Source organism: Nerophis ophidion, linkage group LG25 (genome assembly GCF_033978795.1).
Source record: "Nerophis ophidion isolate RoL-2023_Sa linkage group LG25, RoL_Noph_v1.0, whole genome shotgun sequence".
Classification (NCBI taxonomy): domain Eukaryota; kingdom Metazoa; phylum Chordata; class Actinopteri; order Syngnathiformes; family Syngnathidae; genus Nerophis; species Nerophis ophidion.
In genome coordinates this window covers 12,924,945-12,948,351 of record NC_084635.1, presented here as the reverse complement: position 1 = coordinate 12,948,351, position 23,407 = coordinate 12,924,945, and the positions used below count along the sequence as shown (strand labels likewise).

At 41.4% G+C, this 23,407-nt stretch overlaps 1 protein-coding gene across 9 annotated transcripts in view; it reads left to right on the top strand.

Annotated features, from left to right (window-relative positions):
* neo1a (neogenin 1a) overlaps nucleotides 1-23,407 on the top strand; it is a 479,989-nt gene that overhangs the window by 285,228 nt on the left and 171,354 nt on the right. For all 9 annotated transcript variants that reach the window (XM_061887530.1, XM_061887535.1, XM_061887537.1 and 6 more), the window contains exon 5: nucleotides 1,644-1,780. In XM_061887530.1, the coding sequence (XP_061743514.1) occupies nucleotides 1,644-1,780 (137 nt within the window). The remainder of the gene's footprint in view (nucleotides 1-1,643; nucleotides 1,781-23,407) is intronic.

Genomic DNA, 23,407 nt, shown 5'->3' with positions numbered 1-23,407 from the left:
AACTTGAGGCGATGTATCAAATACATTCGTTAATGTTGTACTACTACACGCTGTTGTCTCACGCACAGAAATTACTACACAATACCCTTTGTGCGTCTTGCATCGACTTCTATCAGATTTCCAAACCCAAACATTTTGTAAATATTTCACGTTAAACCAAATGTTTTTTGTGGGTTTTCATTTTTTTGGCTTGATACGAGGAGGATTAAAAAGGAAGGGAGTTGAGAATTGCCCAGCAGGGTGCATCACCCAGGCTGAAACCTAAGAAAATGCTTCAGGGAATAACAGCTGAAATTAGTTTCTACTAAATTGGTAGATGTGATTACACAAACAATCATTGTAAGCTCTGGAGCCTGAAAGTCCTGAAGCCATTCATACTGCAACCTCGGGCAAAGAACTATAGAATCACCAGTCTTGGGGGATGTTCTTTTGGTTTAAATTAGCAAAAAAAAAAAGCAGATAGCAGACATAACACACGACTATAATCATTTCAAATTTCTGGGTTTAAGAAACACTAAAATAAATCAAGAAAATAAATTGGTAAATGTATGTTTTCCTTGGTCTACCAGTATGTTTGCATTTGAAAACCTTCCCATGTTGTTTGTGCCTGGTCCACATTTTAGACAGCTGACTAAGTACAATCAATCAACTATTTTGCGAGGGTCTACATTCTTGAAGAAGTTTGATAACCCTTCCTTTGTTTCAAGTGATATCTTTCGTGGAGCCAGGATTCATGTCAATCCACCTGGTGCAACAGCTTTCGAAAGCTAATGAACACATTTAATTGAATGCAGCTGTGTGTTGGATTAATTGTAAATAAATTATCTCGTATTATTCAAATATGATTGTTTGTGCATTGTGTAGACAAGCAGAAATGAAACTTGGCCTTAGATTGAAATTAGGTTGACTTACCCACTTCAAAGAGGAATTGGCAGATAGTACAGAGCAATGCGGGAAGTTCGTATATTGTTTGTACTCTGTATTTGCATGTTTTAAGTTCTCACCACACGTGTTAGGTATCCAACACAGCTGCAGATACCCCCCCTCCTCTAGTGCAGCTGTGTGTGTTTGTACTGTAGGGCCCCCTAATGAATTAAAAGGCAAGGAGAGTGGACAAAGTTTTTCAGAGTAATTTAGGAGGCTGTAACTGATAACTTGCTCCAGTTACTCTCCTCGTACAAGAAAAGCAATCACTGGTTTGTGTTCTATTCTCTGTTTCTGTGTCTTTACAATGTCTCATGGTATTTGACCCTGATTTCCTCAGAATTTAGAGAATGCATATTTTAATTTTGTTTGATCTAATAATGGAACACTTACTACCACTGTTAAACCAGGATTAACCATTGCCCTTATGTGGGTTTACCGAGGATGTCGTAGTGGTTTGTGTTGTAGTTTGTGCAGCCCTTTGAGACACCAGTGATTTAGGGCTGTATAAATGAACATTGATTGATTGATTGATTGAACCATTTGAAATGACTAAATGTGTTGCGTCATATCTGTTTATCTGCTTTTTTTCTATCAAATTAAACAACTGAATGAACAGCCTCCTAATCTGGTGATTCCATCAGTTTCCAGTGGTCGTAAAAAAAAAAAAAAGAAGTGCCAGCAAAGTCTTGACTTTGTTTTGTTTTTTCTGTCCGCAGTGAGGGCCGAGTGGAATTGCCCGGCGGTGGCAGTCTTAAGATTTCCAATCTGACCAAAGACGACGAGGGCATCTACACCTGTGTGGCTGACAACACCAACGCAACTATCGAAGCCCAGGCCCAACTCACTGTGCAAGGTACATTCCACAAGCCAAAATATTTTCTCTCTATTCATTGTATTTTTAGTGGTCTGAAATGTTAGAACTGAGTGATCAGAGGTCTTAATGTTACCTTGGACCAAATGTTAGAAGTATGAAGCAATGCAGTCCGCAAATGACTACAATAAATACTGTTAAATACCTCTCTGAAAGTAACTCAACATCGCGATAGTCAACTTCATTCATGTAATTAACCAGGAAAATTAGTCGACATACATTTTTTTTTTTTAGTTGTCATGTAATTTAACCATTGACAGCTTATATGTTTTTGGTCTCCGGCCAGACACTACTCTAAGGCACTATTTCTTACTTGTATGGCATTTCTTTAGTTCAAACATAGCTTGAATTACTGTAAGGCTGCACAAAATGGTTCAAATAATAATGAGGACTATTTTCATCAATATTGAAATCACGATTTTTAATCACAATTATTCATCATGTTGGGTAAAACATAGTGTGGTTGGGGGCGTGTGAACGTCACGCCATAGTGTAAATAAAACTTAAATAATCTCATAAAAAGGCTAAATAAATGTTAGCCTTATATTTAATGACACATTTTAATGTTTATTGTTAATATAACATTGAATATGTTTCTCATTTCATGATACCTTTAGCTGTATTATTATTCTGTAGTATTATTTATTCAGTCATGTTGTTTTTTGGGGTCATGTTCCACCAGCATCTCATTAACTGGACACCCAGGCTTGACCTCACTATAAATTTGATCATTTGTAGTGTGAAACATGTATACTAAAAATTAAGTAATTAATAAAATATAAAAAAAATATAAATTGTAAAAAAAATTTCAACATAGTTCTATATAACCTTTTGAATCTCAGGGCCCAACTTTTACACTACAAAAGGGCCCACTAAAATATTGACACTGAATTTGTAAGCTTATTTTTTAATTTGAATCCTACTTAGAGTTGTCAAATTATATGAAATTTAAGTGTTAATCAAAAGGATTATTATTTATTTAAAATACAAAATTCAAGCTTAGGCTGATTTTTAAAAAATAACCAAATATACTGCAAAAGAATGGCGTGATAAATAACTGATGAAAAATTGCTGTCCCAATTGTTTTTGGTGTGGCCGCCAAAGATATTTTTGGTGGACCCTTACAGCAGTGGTTCTCAACCTTTTTTCAGCGATGTACCCCCTGTGAACATTTTTTAAAATTCAAGTACCCCCTAATCAGAGCAAAGCATTTTTGGTTGAAAAAAAGAGATAAAGAAGTAAAATACAGCACTATGTCATCAGTTTCTGATTTATTAAATTGTATAACAATGCAAAATATTGCTCATTTGTAGTGGTCTTTCTTGAACGATTTGGAAAAAAAGATATAAAAATAACTAAAAACTTGTTGAAAAATAAACAAGTGATTCAATTATAAATAAATATGTTTACACATAGAAGTAATCATCAACTTAAAGTGCCCTCTTTGGGGATTGTAATAGAGATCCATCTGGATTCATCAACTTCATTCTAAACATTTCTTCACAAAAAATAAATCTTTAACATCAATATTTGTGCAACATGTGCACAAAAAATCTAGCTGTCAACACTGAATATTGCATTGTTGCATTTCTTTTCACAGTTTATGAACTTACATTCATATTTTTTTTGAAGTCTTATTCAATAAATGTATTTATAAAGGATTTTTGAATTGTTGCTATTTTTAGAATAATTTTTAAAAAATCTCACGTACCTCTTGGCATACCTTCAAGTACCCCCAGGGGTACGCGTACCCCCATTTGAAAACCACTGCCTTACGGGATGCTTACGGCCCAACCATGGTTAAGAAACACTGATTTAGAATAACCATTGTACTCATGTGAATGAGTCCTTCAATTTGTGGTTACATTTCCGCATTCCTAGGATTCAAACGCATGCGCACAGGGGTTGCATTACTTCCAATGAGGAGCACGTCTCGCCAGAACACCGGTTTGCACTTTACGGAAAAGTGTCTCCCGACTCTATTTAGCACAATGCCTAGCCTTTAGGCCTGCTAGTCTGACTTAGAGGAGACAAGCAGAGCAGTGTGTTGTGCCAACATGCATACCTGTTGCCATCTCGGCGGTGTGGTCTTTAAGTTAAACTCCACAGAACGGAAACAGAACGACTGGCCGCAGAAAGTTGGGAAAAGTTTGTCAATGCCGGGTTGCGTGGTCCTAGAGCTGTGTGCACATACACAATGGCCTCAGGCGTGGGCGGCTGCCACTTCACTGGGCTTTAAGACGAGCCACTGTTGCTTTTCTACCGCCGCGACTGTGAGAGTGCTTGATTTGATATGCACTGGAGCCTGCTCCTTAAATGTTCACATTCCTAGCTTAGATGTTGAAATATATTTAAACATGTCTAACTCCTAAGAGCTTTACAGATATCCATCCATCCATTTCCTACCGCTTATTCCCTTTGGGGTGGCAGGGAGCGCTGGAGCCTATCTCAGCTACAATCGGGCGGAAGGCGGTGTACACCCAGAACAAGTCGCCACCTCATCACAGGGCCAACACAGATAGACAGAAAACATTCACACTCACATTCACACACTGGGGCCAATTTAGTGTTGCCAATCAACCTATCCCCAGGTGCATGTTTTTGGAAGTGGGAGGAAGCCGGAGTACCCGGAGGGAACCCTCACAGTCACGGGGAAGACATGCAAACTCCACACAGAACGATCCCGAGCCCGGGATTGAACTCAGGACTACTCAGGACCTTTGTATTGTGAGGCACATGCACTAACCCCTGTTCCACCGTGCTTCCCATGGTTATTCATATCAACAAATATTGTTGGCCTACTCTGTTGCTGTTTGTTTGAGCCTATCTCCACACCATGAGCCTGGACCGGTCTGGTCGTCTTACTATTCCGATGTTTAAAGGGGAACATTATCACAATTTCCGAAGGGTTAAAACCAATAAAAATCACTTCCCAGTGGCTTATTTTATTTTTCAAAGTTTTTCTCAAAATTTTACCAATCACGCAATATCCCGAAAAAGGGCTTCAAAGTGCCTGATTTTAAACATTGTTATATCCACCCGTCTATTGTCCTGTGACGTCACTGCGTGAAGCCACCAGAAACAGACATGGCGGATAGTTCAGAAAGGTATAGCATAGTAGCCCGGATTCAGAATCGGATTTCAGCGGCGCAAGTGATTCAACAGATTACACATGTATTGAAACGGATGGTTGGAGTGTGGAGGCAGATAGCGAAAACGAAATAGAAGAAGAAACTGAAGCTTTTGAGCCATATCATGACAGACAGCGGCACGGGAGGAAGCGCGGACGAATTCGGCGATCGCCTTCCAACCAACGATTTGTATGTGTTTGTTTGGCATTAAATGTGGGTGGAGGGAAAGGCTGGATGCAAATATAGCTACAAACGAGGCATAATGATGCAATATGTACATACAGCTAGCCTAAATAGCATGTTAGCATTGACTAGCTTGCAGTCATGCCGTGACCAAATATGTCTGATTAGCACATAAGTCAATAACATCAACAAAACTCACCTTTGTGATTTCGTTGACTTTATCGTTGGAAATGCATCTGCTGTGAGAGTCGCAGGATATCCACACATTCTTGCCATCTCTGTCGTAGCATAGCTGTCGTCGGTGCAGTGTGCAGACTTTCGCATCTTTTGACCACTGGTGCAACTTGAATCCGTCTTTGTTCGTGTTGTTACACCCTCCAACAACACACCGACGAGGCATGATGTCTCCAAGGTACGGGAAAACAGTCGAAACAACGGAAAATAACAGAACTGATTTGACTTGGTGCGTGTAATGAGATTGAGAAAATGGCGAATTGCTTCACGTTGCGACGTCACGGGTGAAAGGTCATCGCTTGACAGGCTATCAATTGAAAGCCGTTTAAATCGCCAAATTCACCCTTTTAGAGTTCGGAAATCGGTTAAAAAAACGTATGGTCTTTTTTCTGCAACATCAAGGTATATATTGACGCTTACATAGGTCTGGTGATAATCTTCCCCTTTAATGGCGTTTTGTGGTATTCTGCTCCCTGCAAGCGTTTCAATACCTGTCCAACACATCTTCGGCCCGGCTTACATCATTTGTACTTTGACAATGTCCCCAGCCCTGTTTGGGAAACACACACATGTCCACTCTCCACCCGGCGTCGCCGTGGATAGCTTGTGAATTTGTGTGTCGCAGCTTCTTTTTGATGTTCTCTGTAAAGCAAGTAAACAATTTGGTGTGAAGCAACAACCGAATTGGGAAACATCCCAAGGCTCGCCCGCCAATGTCATCGCATTTCACACATAGCTACATCTCTCTAGGACTCTAACCCTTTGCTCACGAATCCCATCCTCTCCCCCTTCAACACCCTTTCATCATTTCCTGTCAGACACTGCGATTAAAGGAGACAGTAATGGAAAATTGGATCAGGTAGCAGGCGGACATTTCTGACTTTGCTGCCTTTGAGCTTTCAGATCTGCTGGGAGAAGTCGCTGAAATCCCTCATGTCAAATACCTGACCCGTGACCCGGCTCCAAAGTGACAGTACCGTCAAAATTGATCTCCGATATATTTTTGAAAGACATTGGTGAACACGCGGGCTAATTGTTTTTTTGTTTTTTTCAATCCAAATGAACGACGAAACACAGCCCTTGCATTGATTTGCACCTTTGGCAACCAAGCAAAGATCAATGGATTCCCTCCAGAAATAACTCCTCTTGTAAATGAAACGCCTACAAATTAGTTTTCCAATGCTGAAATGCTTAGCTTTTTTTTTCCATCTTTGGAATTGGATACATAATGTTAGCTCGGTACAGAACAAGCAAGTACTTTTTTTTTTTTTTTTTTTACCAGAAAATGTCCAAACTGAAGTTGGATCAATTATTTCCTGCGTTTTTTTATGACTTGTACCAATTAACACATGAGTTGACAGGATTCGTTTGTTCAAGAGATGCTGTGTCTGTTACCAGTGTCCCAATGCAACCTTTTTCACTTCCGATACAATGTCGAATTTTGGCCAATATCAATCCAATACGATATCAGAGCAAATCAGACACACTTGTACTGCCTATTTTGAATTCAGGGGTTAGTGCATGTGCCTCACAATACGAAGGTCATGAGTAGTCCTGGGTTCAATCGAGATCTTTCTGTGTGGAGTTTGCATGTTCTCCCCGTGACTGCGTGGGTTCCCTCCATGTACTAGAGATGCGCAGGTAGGCAATTATTTCATCCGCAACCGCATCACGTAAGTCGTCATCCACCCGAACCAACATTTTATCAGAACCGCAACCGCTCACCCGCTGAAATACATCAGAGGTCGGCCACCTTTACCACTCACAGAGCTATTTAAACCCGTTTCTCAGAGTAATGAAGACAATGGGAGCCGCTAACGTTCTCGCGATTATCCAATGGTGTTCATCCTGATGACAAGAATATGAGCGTGCTGTGAAGCCATTGCCTTTGACACCTTCAACAACATGTACAAACCGATTGTTAGTCCGGCAACATGTTGTGTGCAACTTCAGCAATCACACGTACAAGATTGAAAGGCATACTGGGTGACACAGAGTACACTGATGGTTGTGATATAAACAACTTTAACACTTACTAATATGCGCCAAGCTGTGAAGCCACACCAAACAAGATTGACGAACACATTTCGGGAGAACATCCTCACAGTAACACAACATAAACGCAACACAACAAATACCCAGAATCATGTGTATCCGTGATAATTCCTGAATATATTTTACACCCCCGCGCCCCCAACCCCGGCCACCTTACCGACGCACGGGCGGGGACAAGCAGATCGTACATGCTGTAGAAGGCGACAAAGTCAATGGCTTCATAGCACGCCCTAATACTTATTATCTGGGTGACTGCCGGTAGTCATTCTAGATAATATTAGCGTCTCCTATTGTCTTCTTCGCTTTGTGACACGGGTCTTAAATGGCTCTTTGAATGGTAAAGGGTACCGATCCCAGAACCATGTATATCAAATATTTCCGGATGGTTCAACCACCACCTGCCACCCGCCCGAATCTAATTTAAATCTATTTTTTCGTCATGTCACCCGCCCGACCCGCGGTTTATCCGCGGATGAGACCGCAAACCGCGCATCTCTACCGGGTACTTTGGCTTCCTACCACCGCCAAAGACATGCACCTGGGGATAGGTTGATTGGCAACACTAAATGGTCCCTAGTGTGAATGTTGTCTGTCTATCTGTGTTGGCCTACGATGAAGTGGTGACTTGTCCAGGGTGTACCCCGCCGTCCTCCCGAATGCAGCTTAGATAGGCTCCAGCACCCCCCACGACCCGAACGGGACAAGCGGTAGAAAATGGATGGATGGATGGGTCTTTACAAGTTTCCAAAAGTCAAATTAAAGCCTTTTTAGACTTTTTTTTTCAAGGGCATAATGAATCAAATGTATTGGACCATTTCCATCCATCCATCCATTTTCTACCGCTTATTCCCTTTTGGGGCGGCGGGGGGCGCTGGCGCCTATCTCAGCTACAATCGGGCGGAAGGCGGGGTACACCCTGGACAAGTCGCCACCTCATCGCAGGGCCAACACAGATAGACAGACAACATTCACACTCACATTCACACACTAGGGCCAATTTAGTGTTGCCAATCAACCTATCCCCAGGTGTATGTCTTTGAAAGTGGGAGGAAGCCGGAGTACCCGGAGGGAACCCACGCATTCACGGGGAGAACATGCGAACTCCACACAGAAAGATCCCGAGCCTGGATTTGAACCCAGGACTGCAGGACCTTCGTATTGTGAGGCAGACGCACTAACCCCTCTTCCACCGTGAAGCCCTGGATCATTTCACCAGTACAAAAAATATTTGTGTTTCATTTACTGTACATTATAGGGACAAATGCAAAAACATACGAGTCGGCCACTTTGAACATTATGCAGATCAAAGATGCTAAAACTATAGATAGTCTGTAATGGACTGCTCGTTTGAAAGGATTATGTGGGACATTTTTGATGCATGGTTTGTATGTTTAGTCTTTATTTGAAGGGAAAATGCACAGAAACATTAAGTTCAAAGACAGATATGTTCTGTACCAGATTATAGCTACATAGCTCATTTCCATCTGCAGTCCTTGGCTACCTATATTAAAAGAATACCAAAATCATGCAATAAAATGAGGACAATAAAATAATTCCATATCATGTAATCAAATTAAGGAAAGTCATAAAATGCCCTTTCCTGGACACATACTTAGAAGACCTACTGAAACCCACTACTACCGACCACCAGTCTGATAGTTTATATATATCAATGATGAAATATTAACATTGCAACACATGCCAATACGGCCGGTTTAGTTTACTAAATTGCAATTTTAAATTTCCCGCGAAGTATCATGTTGAAAACGTCGCCGTATGATGACGTGTGCGCGTGACGTCAACGGTTGTAGCAGACATGTTCTTCCAGCCTGATCCAAGCTATAAGTAGTCTGCTTTAATCGCATAATTACACAGTATTCTGGACATCTGTGTTGCTGAATCTTTTGCAATTTGTTCAATCAATAATGGAGAAGTCAAAGAAGAAAGATGTAGGTGGGAAGCGGTGTATTGCAGCTGCCTTTGGCACACAAACACAGCCGGTGCTTCCTTGTTTACATTCCCCGAAGGTGGAGCTTTACTATGGAACAGAGCGGTCAAGCGAACATGGTTCCCGACAACATGTCAACCGGCAGGTTTCGGTGAGAAAATTGTTCTAATAAGTCGGCTCTTACCGTAGACGTGAGCGGACTATTACCTCCTCCCACCGGAGACACGGGCGGTCACCACACCCTTGGCCACACCCCTCTGACTTTCAGGTACCATATAATCTCAATAAAACACTAGTAATAAGCATACATGGGATTTTTCAGAATTATCTAGTAAATGTGTCTAATAACATCTGAATCGCTCCCACTGCCCTCACCTTTTTTTCCTTCTTTTTTGTAGTCTTTCACTGTCACTATCCTCATCCACAAATCTTTCATCCTCGCTCAAATTAATGGGGGAATCGTCGCTTTCTTGGTCCGAATCGCTCTCGCTGCTGGTGGCCATGATTGTAAACAATGTGAGGAGCTCTACAACCCGTGACGTCACGCGCACATTATCTGCTACTTCCGGTACAGGCGAGGCTTTTTTATTAGCGACCAAAAGTTGCGAACTTTATCGTCGATGTTCTCTACTAAATCCTTTCAGCAAAAATATGGCAATATCGCGAAATGATCAAGTATGACACATAGAATGGACCTGCTATCCCCGTTTAAATAATAAAATCTCATTTCAGTAGGCCTTTAATAAAACAACCAGGATTTTATATATATATATATATATATATATATATATATATATATAAAATCCGTTCATGAATGAGTATATCCATTCGGCCACCGTGTTCAATGGAGAAGTCTGATCTACGAAATTTGCAGGCAGTATACCCCTTCACCTTCGAGCTGTCCTGGATGAACTGAAATTATTTTTTCCAATCATTTTGGAACTTCTGCGATGAGGTGGCGACTTGTCCAGGGTGTACCCCGCCTTCCGCCCGATTGTAGCTGAGATAGGCGCCAGCGCCCCCCGCGACCCCAAAAGGGAATAAGCGGTAGAAAATGGATGGATGGATGGATTTTGGAACTTGCAAGCGTACTTCTTCTTCTTACTCGGCATCACCATGTCTCTTCTTCCTTCTTCTGCTCCGTCTCTGTTATGTTTTTGGACATTACGACTTGCCGTAGTTTTGAAGCAATGCATGATGGGAATCCGGATGTTGTGTGTCATTGTATTAACGTGCCGGCTGGAATAAACACACGCTGAGAAATAGTTCCGTGCCTGCCTACTTTATGGGTTATAGATAAACCTATGGATAATGGAGACATATATAATAGTCTCCTTTTCAGGTGAGAGAGGACGCTAAAGACGGTGCCTTTAAGAAATTCGGGACAATGGTTGCCCCAGGAGATTTTTTGGGGAGGGGCACTGAAATTCGGGAGTCACCCGGGAAAATGGGGAGTGTTGGCAAGTATGCATTAAAGTGTGACAAACACAGACTATGCCTGAAAAGCTTGTATCACACAACTAAATGATTATGGACAGCTGTTTGCTGTGAGGAATTACGGCAATGTCACCCGCAAGTTATCTTATTCCATATTTCTCTATTAATCACTCGAGCAGCATGACGGAGATAGTTAGAGCGCGTCGTATTGTGTTAGGGCCAATCTTTCTCACTATCTTTTCCAGCCCAGCTCATGTAGTGTTGATGCCCGTGCCTGGCTCCTCCCACTCCTCACATCACATCCATCCGGCACACTTACGCTGTGACATTGCTGCGGCATCTCACCCTCCATTAGAGCCGCCGTGATAAATGAGGCCAGGGGAGACAGCAGCTTTTCATTATGGTCTTGCATGACGAGGACACCGCCCAGACCGTGTGTGGATGTGGAATAGAAATAGTTCATACACTAATATGTAGGTTTTCAGTTGTCTGCTGCTCAGGGTCAGTGTCCATCATTTATCATGTCCTCCTGTTATCATGACAGTGTGTGTGTGTGTGTGGTGTGTGTGTGTGTGTGTGTGTGTGTGTGTGTGTGTGTGTGTGTGTGTGTGTGTGTGTGTGTGTGTGTGTGTGTGTGCATGCGTGTAATATTGTTTCCTGTTTATTAACTCTACTGTACTGACAAAAAAAAGCTTTATGACTACCCACTATTTAAGGCTGCAACAATTAACGTATTTTTCGGACTATAAAGCACACTTAAAATCCTTCCGTTTTCTCAAAACTCGACAGCGCGCCTTATAACCCGGTGCGCCTAATTTACGGAATAATTCTGGTTGTGCTTACTGACCTCGAAGCTATTTTATTTGGTACATGGTGAAATGGGAAGCGTGACCAGTAGATGGCTGTCACACATAAGAGAAACGTGTAGACTGCAATATGATTCAAGTAAACACAAAAATTGTACACCGTACTTCCTTGAATTGCCGCCGGGGCGCTAATTAATTTAAAACCTCTTCTCACTCCCGCGCTTACCAAAGGCATGCGGTAAAAGTAGGCATGCGCTAATTATTTTAAAACCTCTTTTTACTCCGGCACTTACCAAAGGCATGCAGTAAAAATTTGAGTGTGATGTAAGCTTGGACCCTAAATCCTACTGAATAGCTCTTAATCTTATTCCCTTTATGCGATTTCAAATTACCGGTATTGAAATCAGCCTCCTTCATTTTGAAAATGATGACAGGGGAAGTGTTTTGACCAGGCGGTAATACTAAGCATGCGCTAATTATTTTGCGAAGCGAGTTTGACCCGGCAGTAATTCAAGGCAGGCGCATACTATATGCCCGGCGGCAATTCAAGGAAATACGGTATGTTCCATTGAAAATATAGAACATTACACACAGCGCTCAAAAATCTATTAAAAAGTTTTAGTACGACTTTGGTAAACTATGAAGCCGCACCGCTTAATGGATTGTACTGTGCTTTAACACACAAGTATTATTATTGTGTGTGTAATGTAAGACATATTACTTGGCCTTTTGTTTTGCAATATTATGCAAAAGGGACTTTTCTTACCTTCTGGTACCTGCTGAACTGTATTTGGGATCTGCATAAGTCCTGAAAAATTGCGTTTGTCCGCCTTTGTAGTCGATAAGCTTCTTCTTTTTCTCTATGTTCTTGTTATGGGACATTCATCCTCCGCTGTTGCCATTTCTAATATAAAATAGTGTAAAGTTGGTACTTATATCTGTCAGTAAACTCAGTATGAAAGCGCTAAAATCTACCGGTGTAGTGACGTTACATTATTCACCCAAGGAACTTTAGTTATTAGAGAGTTCCTGTTGGACGTTTTTGGTCCTGCTATGAGGTGGAAACTTGTCCAGGGTGTACCGGTCTTCCGCCCGAATGCAGCTGGGATAGGCTCCAGCGACCCCAAAAGGGACAAGCGGTAGGAAATGGATGGATGGATGGAGGGTTGGACGTTTTTTGGTTATTGCACTAGTGAGCCACGGATAATGAGATGTTGCTCCGTTATTGATTTAAGTAAAGTCTGAATGTCATTAAAACAGTTAGCTCCACCTTTTGACTCTTCCCGTCCTTGCACGCTACACCGCTACAACAAAGATGACGGGGAGAAGACGTTGTCGAAGGTGAGCCACGTAAATAAGACCGCCCACAAAACGTTGCATCCTGAAGCGACAGTGAGAAAGCGGCTTGAAGATGATCTGTAAAACATAATCTATGCATTATTTTGACCAAAGAACCACCATTACATGTTATGTAGACCACAAGGAAGTAGTTTCTATTTGGATACAAAGTAATAATATAATCTATAATCCATTATAATCCGGTGCGCCCGATGGTCCGGAAAATATGGTAATTGATTACTTTGATTAGGAAAAAAGCTTCAATTTATAATCTTTTTTTTTTTTAATGAGTATAACGATACAATTTAAAGAATGAAAAGAATATAAATGTAAAAATCTATTTTGCACTCATGTTAAAAGTGCAATTTCAATATTAATGATTTGTTAGAGAAGAAGAATGAAGAAAGAAAATTGTTTATTTTAACTATCCATCCATCCATTTTCTACCGCTTATTCCCTTTGGGGCAGCGGGGGGCGCTGGTGCCTATCTCAGCTACAATCGGGCGGAAGGCAGAGTACACCCTGGACAAGTCGCTACCTCATTGCAGTTATTTCAATTCTTTTTCCTGAAACAATCATTAAGGCTATCAAGTTTGTTTTAATCTAATTACTCAATTGGACAATCTAATTGATAGATTACTCAATTAGTAGACTAAGTGAAATATGTAGTCCTCTCCTTATGACTGTGGAGGTTGCCCTCCTGTGGCTTCTTCTACACAAAGATCCTTCGTGAGCCCGGTAGTCTGAGGAAACATTTTTTTTTTTGATAAGCATTCTGGTTTTGCTTTCCAGCAAAATGTCTCTCGCACTCATGTCTCGGTTTAACAGCAACTCTCAACAACGTCTCTCGTCCCGGCTGCTCCTAATAAGGGCGGCAGATTATTAGAAAACAAGGCCCAGCTGGGCAATCTACTCACCTGCCGCTGCCTTCGAAGCTGGTCCTTGCATACCCTGCTCCGCAGCAGGCCTGCAGGCCACGCCCCCATCCACAATGACATACAGGTATTTGAATAAATAAATAAATGGGTTGTACTTGTATAGCGCTTTTCTACCTTCAAGGTACTCAAAGCGCTTTGACATTACTTCCACATTTACCCATTCACACACACATTCACACACTGATGGATGGAGCTGCCATGCAAGGCGCCAACCAGCACCCATCAGGAGCAAGGGTGAAGTGTCTTGCTCAGGACACAACGGACGTGACGAGGTTGGTACTAGGTGGGAATTGAACCCGGGACCCTCCGGTTGCGCACGGCCACTCTTCCACTGCGCCACGCCGTCCCCAATACCATACTACTCAGTGTCTAATTGGCAAAAAATGATCAAATGGGACAAAATGTTATGAATTTATGAATATCTAAATAATTACTTACCGGTGCATATGACAATAATTGAATATAATTTGTATTTAAATACAGAATGTGTCATCAAATGTGTCATTAGTTTATGTAATTTAAAATGTACTTTATATATGTAATCATTACCATGTTTTGGATTATTTGGAATAATTTAATCAGTTGTTGAATTCAATATCCAATCATTGAATTGATTGTTTCACACCTCAGTAGTTCATTAATTCATTTTATGTCAGTGGCCAGGTCCTAACACCTGATTGGTTACTAGACACTTCCATTTTTTTCCTTACCTCTGTTGCCAAAGTGCTTGCTGGAGGCATTAATCAATGTAACAAGGTTCTCCAAAATAAATCAACTCGAGTTATGGGGAAAAAATGCCAACATGGCAGTGCCATATTTATTATTGAAGTCACAAGGTGCATTATTTTTTGAACATGCCTCAAAACAGCAGCTTGGAATTTGGGACATGCTCTCCCTGAGAGAGCATGAGGAGGTTGAGGTGGAGTTAGTGCTGCATGTGGTTCTCGGTATTTGTTCTGTTTTGTTTATGTTGTGTTGCGGTGCGGATGTTCTCCCGAAATGTGTTTGTCATTCTTGTTTAGTGTGGGTTCACAGTGTGGCGCCTATTTGGAACAGTGTTAAAGTTGTTTATACGGCCACCCTCAGTGTGACCTGTATGGCTGTTGACCAAGTATGCGATGCATTCTTTTGTGTGTGTGTGAAAGGCTGTAGATACTATGTGACTGGGACGGCACACAAAGGCAGTGCCTTTAAGGTTTTTTGGCACTTTCTACTTCTCCCTATATCCGTGTACCACTCCATACAGCAGCGTTTTAAAAAGTCATAAATTTAACTTTTTGTAACCGATACCGATAATTTCTGGTATTACATTTTAAAGCATTTATCGGCCGATGTTATCGGACATCTCTAATTATAATTGTACCCCGATGCACAAAATAGAATAGAATAGAAAGTACTTTATTGATCCCTGGGGAAAATTCAGCACCACAGTTCGCTTCCAATAGACAATGATAATAATAATAAATAATGTATGAATAGTATATATATATATTCTACATATATTCTACATTTAAGTGCAGTCAAGGAACATATACATAATACAGTCTGATGGCTGTCTGTATGAAGGACCTCCTGTGTCGTTTCGTGTTACATTTAAGGAGTCTGAGCCTTCCACTGAACGTGCTCGTTCTCTCCGCAAGGTCCGAGTGTTGTGGGTGCGAGGTGTTGTCCATAATGGCTAGGAGTTTTGCTAGACTTCTCCTCTCTGACACCACCGCCAGAGAGTCCAGCTCCACTCCCACCACGTTACTGGCCTTCTCTACCAACTTGTCCAGTCTGTTTGTGAAAATTAGAAATAAGGTCTATCTATGAAGGCCAGCTTGGAAGAGCTGAGCTTAAGAGCCGGACTCCAAAGCCCATCCAACATCTACGAGATGAACTAGAACACAGTTGGCAAAGCCTTTTGTCCAAATGCTTATCAATATAGTGTAACGTCGAGGGTTTTCCAGAAATAATTGGGTCAAATGTTAGTCCAGGTAATATGTGAACAGTACTTTAGAGTGTTTTAGGTGTCATCTGTGGTGTCACAGAGTGACGTATATTGGCAGAAATCAAGCTTTCCATTAGGCTATTCAAAGCCAACTCATCAGATAAAGAGCTCCACCCACAGACACACACCCTTTCCGTATCCACAGGGGGTGTTATCTCCAGCAGCAGGGAGGTGTCTGCCTGATTGTCAGCCACTGAACAGCCCGTGTAGAGTCATGTCTGCTATTCTTTTCAGATAAAGGTATATCTGCAACACACCGGGGCTTTTTTAAGTGGTGTTCGTCTCCGTCACAGTCAATTCTGCGATTGTATCGACTGATTGATTGACGCATTATTCCCCCACTCACTTTGCCCTTTTTGTCTCTTTCACAGTGCAGCAATGTGGGCTTGGGATGTTAAAAACCTTGTAAAATTTTTACAAGTCGGAGTTACCCTGCATCACCTATTACCTAAAGAAATAACAACTTTAATTTCAACCATGTTGTCTCACGCAGTCAACTGTGATGTAAAAAATAGATAAACATTGCGATGAGGTAGCGACTTGTCCAGGGTGTACACCGCCTTCCGCCTGATTGTAGCTGAGATAGGCGCCAGCGCCCCCCGCGACCCCAAAAGGGAATAAGCGGTAAAAAATGGATGGATGGATGGAGTTTTATTTGGTTGAGGTAGAATTAAGGAAAACAGTGGAACCTCGATTTAGTGAACTTTGCGAATAGAAAGGTTTGTATATTGAGGCAAACTTCTCCATAAGAAACAATTTTAATATGAATAATGGGTTCCAACCTGGACAAAAGTCCATATTTAAGTAAAGGTTTGTACTCTTTGAACACCATTCAGTACCGTGTATCAAACAAACATAACAATAGGGTGATGGATTAACTTATTTAATAACAAAGCCCGAAAAACAACAACAAGCTAAACTGTCCTCCTATGGAGCCGCCCTGCCGACACACACAAACACACACACACACACACACACACACACACACACACACACACACTGTCACTTGTGTTGCTACGATGAATAATAATAGAAAAAAATGTAATCCACTTTACCTTGTTAGTTGTTCTTCTTGCCGTGCACTGGAAGAGAGGGGCAAAGAGAAGTGTCGACAACGCTGTGGATATTCCTGGGAAATTTCTTTGGAGTCATATTGAGCTACAAAAATGTTATACATGGGCTAAAAAAAAAAAAAAAACCACATAAAAAAAACCCGCACAGTAGCTAACGACCGGAAATCAATCAACACACCTGCAATGGATGTGCTGCCGGGCACAAAATTGTGGATAAAAGCACATTTTTATTCAGGTTGTGGTTCAGAAATGGAAGAGTCGGTACATCGAGAGGTTCATAAATCAAGATTCCACTGTACTTTTAGTTGTGGACCGTTTTCTCCTGCATTGGTCAATATGTTTTTATCTGATATATGATCGGCTACCATCCATCCATTTTACTACCGCTTGTCCCTTTTGGGGTCGCAGGGGGTGCGGGAGCTCTGCTTCCATTGAATCGTAAAACAGCATCTTAACAAAAAACATAATACAGCTGTGTGACAGTCTCTTGCTGTCGTGCGGGTTCTCAGGACCATCAAGGAAGGACATTATTTTTCAATAATAAGAGTCTCTGCGGGTCGCTTTTCAGCCTTGCCGTGTCCTGCTTCCTCTGCCGCTCCACCTTTACTGTCGCGTGCGTCTTCGTCTTCCTGTGGCTTTTTTTTTCGTTCTCATTCAGCATCCGCTTGCTTCTGGCTCCTTCTCTCTCCGTCTCTTCCCCCCGCGTTTACGGCCGCTGCCCTTTTATATAGCGCGAGAGGAGATTTAAATTGTGCCCTGATAATATTTGGGGGGTTGATTCCGGCGCGCCCCGCCTCGCTGCTTGCTCGCAGTCCACGCCTCCTCACCGACATCTTGGGCCGGGCTACGGTGTGCTCTGCCTCGCTGTCGGACTGCCGGCCATGCCTCCTCACCGCCATCTTGGGCTGGGCTACGGTGTGCCCTGCCTCGCTGTCGGACTGCCGGCCACGCCTCCTCGCCGCCATCTTGGGCTGGGCTACAGTGTGCCCTGCCTTGCTGTTGTTAATCATGTTATTATTTATACTTCAACCAGCTGTCATATAACCTTCTTTAAAGTGCTCTCTTGAGTCACCACTTGTCTTTTAACCTTGTTTATTTTGTGTCGGCTTTTATATAATTGATTCTATTTCTTTACCACCATTACTGCAGTCATAATTATAGGAGGCATCTTTACTTAACCTTTTTTGTCCTTTTTGTTACTTTTTCTACTTTATTCCTTTGTCGCTGACTATAAAGCTGTGGTAATTTGTTATATCTTTCTTAAAAAGGCCTCCATGAAAACCCTATATGCTCTTTCATAAAGTATAAAGGTATTTTTTTGTTATCATGCGTGAGCCAGAAGTCAATGAGCGACAATGAATAATGCATAAAGAAAGCAATAACCTGACTTCACACAGGACACTGAACGATAAATACCATCAAATATTTACAAAGAGCCATTTAAGAAGGCTGTAGCAGCAGGAACCGCTGACTTTATACATCTGTTTGCCCTCCAGTAGCCTGAATGTATCTGCACACACACTGCTGCTGCATGTCTTCATTACCAGCACCGCAGCATACAAAGACTGCTGGGACCTGCTAATCCAAACATGGCTTTTAGCTCAGCCAGAGAACAAAAACACTGAGCTGCCTTTTTTTTTTTTGTTTGTTTCAAGGTGGTCATTTTTCAGTGCAGGGTTCAATGATTCCCTTGTCACTTTGAGTTTTAGCACCAGTTGCATGGAGTAGTCATTTGTGGAAAAGCACATTAGGGCATTTCAGCTCCTGCTTTGTGGCCTCGTGTGCATGCTTAGAGTGGGTAGCAATTTTAAAAAAGGCTTTGAGGACATTTAAAAAAAAAAAAAAATCACTTTGTCGCACTGTGGGTATTGGTTTCTATAGTCATGAATAAGGATGGGCGATATGGTCTAAAATGTACATCGCCATACAGTTGTGATCAAAATTATTCAACCCCCACACAATTTTGGTGTTTTAGCAAGTAGGACATTTATTCCGTATTTTGTAAACAGTGTCATTTATCTTAATATCTCATTGACAAAAATGTTCAACCCCTTGAAGATCATAACTCTTAAGAACAGAATTTGAATAAGATATTTTCAATCAGGTGCTGAAAACACCTGTAGATGTGATTAGAATCATAACGAGCAACAATTAAACTGATTGAAAAAGACTGTGACGCTTAGCTTCTTGTAAATGGTCAATGGTGTATTTGCAACATGGTGAATGAAGTCCAGGGAGTGGTCAAAGAAGTCAAGAGAGGAGGTTGTTTCTCTTCATAAGAAAGGATATGGATATAAGAAAATAGCAAAGACATTACACATTCCAAGAGACACGGTTGGGAGCATAATTCGCAAGTTTAAAGCTAAAGGCACAGTGGAAACACTACCTGGGTGTGGTAGAAAGAGGATGCTGTGTGCAACTGCTGTCCGGTATTTGAAGCGTACAGTGGTGAAAACCCCCCGGGTAACAGCTGAGGAACTACAACAGGACATTGCAGAGGGGGGAACGCAGGTTTTGTCCCAGACAATAAGGCGCGCACTACGAGATGAAGGCCTCCATGCCAGAACTCCCAGGCACACCCCACTTCTGACTACCAGGCACAAGTAAAATAGACTCAAGTATGCCAAAAATCATCTGGACAAACCCCAAAGGTTTTTGGAAACTGTTCTATGGAGTGGTGGGACAAAACTCTTTGGGCCTATGAATCAATGTTACGTCTGGAGGAGAAAAAAAGGAAGCTTACAAAGAGAAGAACACCTCGCCTACTGTTAAGCATGGTGGGGGGTCAATCATGCTCTGGGGCTGTTTCTCTACCTCAGTTACCGGGAATCTCCAGCGCGTTCAAGGCATTATGAATTCTATTTCCTAGCAGGATAGAATTAGCTGCAAATGTAATGAAGTCAGTGTGGATTGATGGAAGGAGTTTTGAAACTGAGAAAAGACTGTTTGTGACTCGGCCTGAAGAAAGTTGCTATTGTTCTGGACTATCTTGCCAGATGTGCGGAAAGTTTATCAGTTTTGAGCGCACAAATGCAGCGTGAAGAGGTTTGTGTACGCTTTATTATTCGCCTTCAGTGTACAGTACAGGCCAAAAGTTTGGACACGCCTTCTCATTCAGTGTTTTTTTTATTTTCATGACTATTTACATTGTAGATTGTCACTGAAGGCATCAAAACTATGAATGAACACCTGTGGAGTTATGTACTTAAAAAGAAGATGAAAAAACTGTAACTGAAAACATGTTTTATATTCTAGGTCCTTCAAAATAGCCACACTCTTGGCATTCTCTTGATGAGCTTCAAGAAGTAGTCACCTGAAGAGGTTTTCACTTCACAGGCGTGCTTGAAGCTCATCGAGAGAATGCCATGAGTGTACAAAGCAGTAATCGGAGCAAAGGGTGGCTATTTTGAAGTAACTAGAACAGGGGTCGGGAACCTTTTTGGCTGAGAGAGCCATGGAAGCCAAATATTTCAAAATGTATTCCCGTGAGAGCCACATCATATTTTTTAACACTGAATACAACTAAATGCGTGCATTTTTAAATAAGACCAACATTTTTAGAGTATAATAAGTATCTTATTGTTTTAAATGACATTGTTCTTTTGAAGCTAACCAATAATAAATAAAATACTTCTTACCATTATGCGGCTCCTTGAACAGGTGCGGTAGAAAATGCCTGAAAAGGTTTTATATTTTGAACATTATTTTTTAACACTGTGATTACCAGCGGAGTTATTAACTACTTAGCGTGTTAAGCAATGTCAGCTAAGATTTATCAGAGAGCAAGATGCAGTCATCAAAAGAGCCACATCTGACTCGAGAGCCATAGGTTCCCTACCCCTGAACTAGAATATAAAACATGTTTTCAGTTATTTCACCTTTTTTTGTTCAGTACATAACTCCACATGTGTTCATTCATAGTTCTGATGCCTTCAGTGACAATCTACAATGTAAATAGTCATTAAAATAAAGAAAATGCATTGAATGAGAAGGTGTGTCCGACTTGTTGGCCTGTGTAGTATATTAAAGGGGAACATTATCACCAGACCTATGTAAGCGTCAATATATACCTTGATGTTGCAGAAAAAGGACCACAATTTTTTTTAACCGATTTCCGAACTCTAAAAGGGTGAATTTGGCGATTTAAACGCCTTTCAATTGTTCGCTGTCGGAGCAATGACCTTTCACCCGTGACGTCACAACAGGAAGCAATCCGCCATTTTCTCAAACACATTACACACACCAAGTCAAATCAGCTCTTTTATTTTCCGTTTTTATGACTGTTTTCCGTACTTTGGAGACATCATGCCTCGTCGGTGTGTTGTCGGAGGTTGTAACAACACGAACAGGGACGGATTCAAGTTGACTTATATGGAGTGTGCTAATCAGACATATCAATGGTCAGGGCATGCTAATCAATGCTAACATGCTATTTAGGCTAGCTGCATGTACATATTGCATCATTATGCCTCATTTGTAGCTATATTTGCATCCAGCCTTTCCCTCCACCCACATTTAATGCCAAACAAACACGTACCAATCGACGGATTCAAGTTGCAACAGTGGTCAAAAGATGCTAAAGTCCCTCGTTTGTTCTGGTCTGTCACAGCATCGCTACCGTTGATAGCGATGCTACGAAATAGATGTGTGGATATACACTCAAAGCAGATGCATTTCCAACGATAAAGTCAACGAAATCACAAAGGTGAGTTTTGTTGATGTTATTGACTTATGTGCTAATTAGACATATTTGCGCACGGCATGACTGCAAGCTAATCGATGCTAACGTGCTACTTAGGCTTATTGTATGTTCATATTGCATCATTATGCCTAATTTGTAGCTATATTTGCATCCAGCCTTTCCTTCCACCCACATTTAATGCCAAACAAACACATACCAATCGACGGACTCAAATTGCACCAGTGGTCAAAAGATGCAATTTTTGGTTAGAAGGCGATCGCCGAATTTGTCCTCTTTGCCGTTATCTGTCGTGATATGGCTCAATAGCTTCAGTTTCTTCTTCAATTTCGTTTTCACTATCTGCTTCCATACTCCAACCATCCGTTTCTGATATATGCGTAATCTGTTTAATTGCTTAAGCCGCTGAAATCCGAGTCTGAATCCGAGCTAATGTCGCTATAGCTTTATGTGCTATCCGCCATCTTTGTTTGTGGTGGTGTCACGCAGTGACGTCACAGGAAAATGGATGGGTGGATATAGCGGTGGTTAAAATCAGGCACTTTGAAGCAGTTTTTCGGGATATTGCGTGATAGGTAACATTTTGAAAACCACTTCAAAAAATAATTTTCCTCATCCACAAATCTTTCATCCTCGCTCAAATTAATGGGGAAATCGTCGCTTTTTCGGTCCGAATCGCTCTCGCTGCTGGTGGCCCTGATCGTCAACAATGTTCAGATATGAGGAGCTCCACAACCCGTGACATCACGCGCACATCGTCTGCTATTTCCGTTAGGGCTGGGCGTATCGATAGCAAGTATCGATAGTATCGATACTTGGTGAGTATCGGTATCGTATCGATACTGGCGTGATGGTATCGACACTTCACCAAATTAAGCGAATCACTCAGATTTGAAAAAAATGTGAGCGCAGCGCTCCTCTCCACTTCACCCTCTTCCCTAGTGATGGGTCGCGAACAAGATTTAAAAACACTTTAAAAATTCATCTTCAGCCCAAAATAAACTAAACTAAATACAATTAACATGACACTTGGTGCGTTGGCGCACACACATCAGTATAATTCGCTCCCAGGTTCACTCGGACACGCACACACACACGCGTGCGTATCCAGTGCGACTTAATGTCTTGGTTGTAAACTGTAAAGTATTTTATTGCACTAAAATAACAATAAGAATTTCTCAGTTCTTTTGTTTTGTGTTCATTTTTACAACTGTTTAATAACTAGTGTTTTCTTCTTTACTTAAGTTCTTGTGTGTTGTGAGGCGACTAGCCAAGTTCAGTATTTGTTTTCACCTTATTTGCAACACTTACTTTATTGTAATTGATATTATTACTTTTTTATTTGAATTTCTCAGTTCTTTTGTTTTGTGTTCATGTTTACAACTTTGTTCAATAACTAGAGTTTTGTTATTTACCTTAAGTGTTTGTGTGTTTTGAGGCGACAAGCCAGGTTCAGTAGTTGTTTGCACCTTATTTGCATTACTTTATTGCTATTGATATTTCTTTGGTAATAAATATTTTATTTTTTTTACTTAAATCGTTGTGAAGTGAATTATATTTATATAGCGCTTTTTCTCAAGTGACTCAAAGCGCATTTACGTAGTGACTCCCAATATCTAAGTTACATTCAAACCAGTGTGGGTGGCACTGGGAGCGGGTGGCTAAAGTGTCTTGCCCAAGGACACAACGGCAGTGACTAGGTTGGCGGAAGCGGGAATCGAACCTGCAACCCTCAAGTTGCTGGCACTGCCGCTCTACCAACTGAGCTAAACCGCCC